This window comes from Chiloscyllium plagiosum, chromosome 6 (assembly GCF_004010195.1).
Source record: "Chiloscyllium plagiosum isolate BGI_BamShark_2017 chromosome 6, ASM401019v2, whole genome shotgun sequence".
NCBI lineage: Eukaryota > Metazoa > Chordata > Chondrichthyes > Orectolobiformes > Hemiscylliidae > Chiloscyllium > Chiloscyllium plagiosum.
The window spans coordinates 121,247,075-121,253,538 of NC_057715.1; the positions used below are offsets into that span (position 1 = coordinate 121,247,075).

At 43.1% G+C, this 6,464-nt stretch overlaps 1 protein-coding gene across 2 annotated transcripts in view; it reads right to left on the reverse strand.

Moving 5' to 3' along the window:
* sbno1 (strawberry notch homolog 1 (Drosophila)) overlaps positions 1-6,464 on the reverse strand; it is a 103,835-nt gene that overhangs the window by 74,919 nt on the left and 22,452 nt on the right. For both annotated transcript variants that reach the window (XM_043692636.1, XM_043692635.1), the window contains exon 2: positions 4,470-4,601. In XM_043692636.1, coding sequence (XP_043548571.1) covers positions 4,470-4,601 — 132 coding nt within the window. The remainder of the gene's footprint in view (positions 1-4,469; positions 4,602-6,464) is intronic.

A 6,464-nucleotide genomic window follows, 5' to 3' on the forward strand; every position in this document is an offset into this window, starting at 1 on the left:
GCACCGCCTTCCTAACCTGCAATCTTCTTCCTGACCTCTCCTCCGCCACCCCCACTCCGGCCTATCACCCTCACCTTGACCTCCTTCCACCTATCGCATTTCCAACGCCCCTCCCCCAAGTCCCTCCTCCCTACCTTTTATCTTAGCCTGCTGGACACACTTTCCTCATTCCTGAAGAAGAGCTTATGCCCGAAACGTCGATTCTCCTGTTCCTTGGATGCTGTCTGACCTGCTGCGCTTTTCCAGCAACACATTTTCAGACACACACACACACACACATTTTTACTGCAATTTTTTGACAAGTTCCATGTTTGCCCTGTACAGGACAATCTTAGAGAGATTATTCCTGGGAAGGGGAGGGTGGGGGTTAAGGTACACCCCTCTGTAGAACTCCAGGGAAAGTATGGGGAGAAATAGAGGGCGGGAGGCTCGTCATTTAGAGACGGTGCCTGTTTAATCACTAAATAAAAGACGCAGTCACTGTTGGAAACAAGTCTTTGATGTAATGTTTCTATCAGGACCTCGAGGTCTCCTTCGGATAATCCGATTTTCGGATAATTGGTATTCGGATAATCAAGTTTCATCTGTATAGGGTAGGGGAATGAGTCTGGGTGGGTTACTCTTCGGTGGGTCAGTGTGTACTTGTTGGGTCAAAAAGGTCCGTTTCTATATCGTAGGGAATCTAATCTAATCAAATGCATTTGCTTTACTGAGAGCTATTATTACAAGCCTAATTCTTTTGTAGAAATTAGGACTGCAGCAATACGACAAGAAAAATATTTCAGTTCAAGGGAGATCCTGCTACTCATCTCCCTCTGGAGCTTCTCTCACAATTCATACTTCGACTGGAACAAAGTTTGAGTATTGTTACAACAGTACAGAAGTTCAAGAATGGAATTACATATTGTACACTGATGCAAATTCATTGTAGCCCAACGCCATTTCTGAAAATTATGCTGTGGTGGAAATAATCAGAGCAAGTTTCATAAGGCATCTGCTTAAGGTTTTAGCATCTTACTAATTAATATCTCTTGACGTTGTTTCCAATGTCATTCCCTGGAAAAAAAAAGAACAGCTTCTCTGTCAAGAGGTGTCAGTCACAAACACATTATTAAGCCGGTTCAACGGCCTCTTCACTTGGAAATAGCATGATTGTAGACATTGGGTGTTGCATATTGTGTAAGCACATAACTTTGAAAAAGGGTTCCTGCCTCAAAAACTGAAGTGCAGAAAGAGGTAATTTGAAGTGACTATAGTTTGATTAGACAATGCCAAACTACTTTTGGCTGTTTAAAAATTTTCACAATTTGCATTGACTCATGAATCACACCTATTAGAAGATGGAAAATCTAAGTGTCCATAGGTTGCCCGTGGTGTGCAGTCCCGAAGCAGGGTGTGCAGAATCTGACATGTCACAGCCTGTGCGAGAAGGTGAACACAACTGTATCTGCCATTTCAAGTGGTTGTGAAGGGTACCAACAAATTTGAAAGGGTGCCTTTTCTCCTGTTGATCTGGCTGATCCCATTTGGCAATGTAATTTATCATTGGTGGGATTCTAACAAATACAGAAAGTCTGATGCACTTCTTACCAATGATCCACCTAAAATTGTTTCGCATGTCCAGAAGACAAGAGCAAGACTGAGTAATTGGAGGGCAGATTATCAAAAAGTTCAAGTGGCAGGGATATTGGTGTTGAATATTAGCATGACTTCAAATTAAAGTTAACAAATCCAAACACCGTAATTAAAATCACACTGGACTTGAGGCATGAATTGTTTCACCTCTATAGTTGCTGCCAAACTTGCCAAGTTTCTCTCGTAATTTCTGTTGTATCACTGAATTTGAATCCCTAGTAGTTTGGGGTTGTGGGGGGGGGGGGGGGGGGGGGGTGGCCATTCAGTCCATCAAGTCCACACAGATCCTCCGAAGAGCATCCCATCCAGATTCAACCTTCGAACCTTATTCCTGTAACCCTGCAATGCCCACAGCTAATCCAACTGGCCAGCATATCCCTGGACACTACTAGCAATTTAGCAATCCACCTAACCTGTACAGTGTTTGGAGTGAACGGTGGGTGGAAATGGAGCACCTTGAAGAAACCCACACAAACATGGAGAATGTGCAAACTCCAGATACACTAACCCAAGGGTGGAATTGAACCTGGGTCCGTGGTGTCACTAGGCAACAGTGCTAACCACTGAACTGTGCCACCCTAGTTTATTTCAAATTTCCAGCACTGCAGTTGTGTTTTAGTTTAGCAATCATAACATGACCTTGCTCTCCCCTGTGAAATCAGTTCACTACTCCAACATCATTCCTGCATCAAAGGTCAATCTCATCTTTTCTCTCCAGCAAAAGCCTCCTTAAACCTGTTTATTTCTTCCAACCTCACCCTCAAATGCAAGGCATTCATGAACGCATCCAAGACTACCTTAATCTGTTATTTCCCTCCTTTTCTCTTGTCCGCAAGTGTCATATTCGACTATGATTTGTGTAACCAACTACATAGGTGGCTTCACCATACTGCCCATTTCAACATCTGGAATGTCATCTCAGAGTCACACAGCACGCAAACAGTCCAAGGTCCAACTCATCCATGCCGACCATGTTCAAAAACTAAACTGGTCCCACTTGCCTATGCTTAGCTCACATCCCTCTCTACCTTTCCTATTCACATATCCACCCAAACCTCTAAAATGCTGTAGCTGTACCTGCATCTATCATTTCCTCTGGCAGTTCATTCCACCTACAAACCATCCCGTGTGAAAATATTGCCACCTTTAAAATCTTTCTCCTCTCACCTTAAAGGTACACCCTCTAGTTGTGAACTTCCCCACCTTAAGATCTTTCCCTATCAATGTCCCTCATGACTTTATAAACCTCAATATGGTCATCCCTCAACCTCAGACATTCTGGGGGGAGAGAGAAGTCCTAGCTTTTCCAGCCTCTCCTAACTTAAACACTACAGTCCTGGTAAAATCCTTGCAAGATGTTTTGTGCATACTTTCCAATTTAATATATCCACTCCAACTCTGCCTCAACTCACCCACGAGATTGTCAATGCTTTTGTTACCAAAAGACTTCGTCAATTCCACACACTCCTCACTAACATCCCATGTTCTCCCTTCCATGAACACAAGGTCAATTAAAACTCTGCCAACCAAGTCCTGATTCATACCAAATCTTGTTCACTCATTGGAGGAGAAAGTGAGGACTGCAGATGCTGGAGATCAGAGCTGAAAATGTGTTGCTGGAAAAGCACAGGTCAGGCAGCATCCAAGGAACAGGAGAATCGACATTTTGGGCATAAGCCCTTCTTCAGGAATGGTTTCACTCATTGCCCACGTTTACTGAACTACACTAGCTCCCAGTTCAGCAATACATTAAATTTAAAAATTTGCATTCTTGTTTTCACTATCTTCTATTACTTTGCTCTTTTCTGACTTTGGTCCCCCAGTCCTATCAGGCTCCAACATATTTGCGCTTCTCTAATTAAGAGCTCTGACCATCCAGATTTCTGCAACTCCAATTCTGATGGCCATGCCTTCAGCTAAGGTTCTGAGCTCTCTAAATCTCTTCACTTTTTCCTCATTTTAACAAGCTCTTTAAAACCTGTTTTTGCCTAAACTGCTGGCCATTGCTGCTACCCAACATGATGATGCTTCTTAAGTGTTTTGCAACATTTTATTTACATAAAACCTTAACACAAACTGTTGTCACGAAAGACGAGCAGAACGAAAAATACTACACAACCTCAACATATCAACCAAGCTTTGGGACAAAAAATATCTGCACAGCAAGTGTTATCATGCTCACCGGAGTCCCAGGCTCCGATTTCACCGCAGAAATTGTCCTGTTCTCAGTCAAGTACTAAAGAACTGATGGACATTGAGTAAGGAGTTGGGAAAACTATTTGAAATAGTAGACTGCATTCTTTATGGACAGACATTCCCTGACTAAATTCAGTCCTACTCCTAAATGCAGAAAATCATATTGACATTCCACTGCAGTACTATATTGTTATACTATTTTGCTTATCATGTAATGGCTTTAAATAAAACTATCCACTGAAACAGTCTAGAGAGCCACCAAATCAGTTCAAGGGCAACTAGGCACATGCAAAAAAGATGCCACCCTAGCCAGCAAAATCCATTCAAGAATAAAAGGAATTACCCGATTGCTTTTTAAAAGTCAAAACTGAACTTTAGCTGTTTGTTGAATAGAACATGACCCTTCTGTATGTTTTGTTAAAATACACATTCAGAATTTCAGCAAACTACCAGCTGAAGTTACACAAACACGATACAAATACTAGCTTCCCCTTCCATTTAATGAGGAATACTGTTGACAAACTGTTGATAAAGATACAATATAGAATGGCACAAGTTACAATAACATGCCCAAAATAAACAAGAAAATTGTGGACTAAAATTAACATACAAAATTAGGTATCAAAAACCACTTTTACCTGTTGTAAGCCACTGGATGGCAGAGGCGACATCAAGCCAGTGTCAAGTGGATCCGCATCAAAGAGGTCATTAGGACTAATTCCACTTTCACTCAAAGCAGCAAGTAGAAGATCCTGACCTGGGTCTGTCATCTGTAGATTAAAATAAAAACAAGGCTACACCAGGATTGCATATTAAAAAAGCCTCCACTGTTCATAGTATGACATTCTCAAAGAAAATTTATAGAATTGAAAAAGCACAAGAGCAGTCGACAAAAGCAGCTTCTCTTGCATATTCTGGTATGCTTCAGTTTAACTACCTTGTTGCTAGAGTATATGGTTGATTTATATTGAAGGCTTGCAGGTTCAAATTATGTCCCCTACATAATTGTGAAACTTTCAGTTGCTTCCAAGATTTGAGATTTAACTTGCAGTACCACAAGAAAAACAGAAAAGGCAAACTATTCTTGATATATTTTTCCAGTTGTCTAGCACAGCCTTGAATATACTTGATGACCCAGCCTCAACTGTGGGTGGCACAGTCTGGCAGTCATTTCCAAGATGTCTTTGATATAGAGGAGAGGGGCTAGGGTTTCTGGATGCGTTTTGTCTGCTTGTTTGGGATTGTTGCTCAGAAATTGGCACAGTGGTTAGCACTGCTGCCTCTCAGTGCCAGAGAGCCGGGTTCAATTCCCACCTCAGACAACTGTCTGTGTCGACTTTGCACATCCCCTGTGTCTGCGTGGGTTTCCTCCGGTTTCCTCCCACAGCCCAAAGATGTGCAGGTTAGATGAATTGGCCACGCTAAATTGCCCGTAGTGTTATAGAGACAGAGATGAACAGCATAGAAACAGACCCTTCGGTCCAACCCGTCCATGCCGACCAGATATCCCAACCCAATCTAGTCCAACTTGCCAGCACCCGGCCCATATCCCTCAAAACCTTTCCTATTCATATACCCATCCAGATGCCTCTTAAATGTTGCATTTGTACCAGCCTCCACCACACCCTCTGGCAGCTCATTCCAGACACGTACAAACCTCTGCATGAAAACGTTGCCCCTTAGCTCTCTTTTATATCTTTCCCCTCTCACCCTAAACCTATGCCCTCTAGTTCTGGACTCCCCGACACCAAGGAAAAGACTTGGCCTATTTAACCTATCCATGCCCCTCAATTTTGTAAGCCTCTAAGGTCACCCCTCAGCCTCCGACGCTCCAGCGAAAACAGCTCAAGCCTGTTCAGCCTCTCCCTGTAGCTCAAGTCCTCCAACCCTGGCAACATCCTTGTAAATCTTTTCTGAACCCTTTTCAAGTTTCACAACATCTTTCCGATAGGAAGGAGACCAGAATTGCACGCAATATTCCAACAGCGGCCTAACCAACGTCCTGTACAGCCGCAACATGACCTCCCAACTCTTGTACTCAATACTCTGACCAATAAAGGAAAGCATACCAAACACCTTCTTCACTATCCTATCTACCTGCGACTCCACTTTCAAGGAGCTATGAACCTGCACTCCAAGGTCTCTTTGTTCAGCAACACACTCTAGAACCTTACTATTATGCGTAGAAGTCCTGCTAAGATTTGCTTTCCAAAAATGTAGCACCTCGCATTTATGTGATTGAAACTCCATCTGCCACTTCTCAGCCCATTGGTCCATCTGTTCAAGATCCTGTTGTAATCTGAGGTAAACCTCTTCGCTGTCCACTACACCTCCAATTTTGATGTCATCTGCAAACTTACTAACTGTACCTCATGCTCGCATCCAAATAATTTTTGTAAATGACAAAAAGTAGAGGGCCCAGCACTGAGCCTTGTGCCACTCCACTGGTCACAGGCCCCCAGTCTGAAAAAAAACCGTCCACCACCACCCTCTGTCTTCGACCTTTGAGGAGAAAGTGAGGTCTGCAGATGCTGGAGATCAGAGCTGGAAATGTGTTGCTGGAAAAGCGCAGCAGGTCAGGCAGCATCCAAGGAACAGGAGAATCGACGTTTCGGGCATAAGCCCTTCTTCAG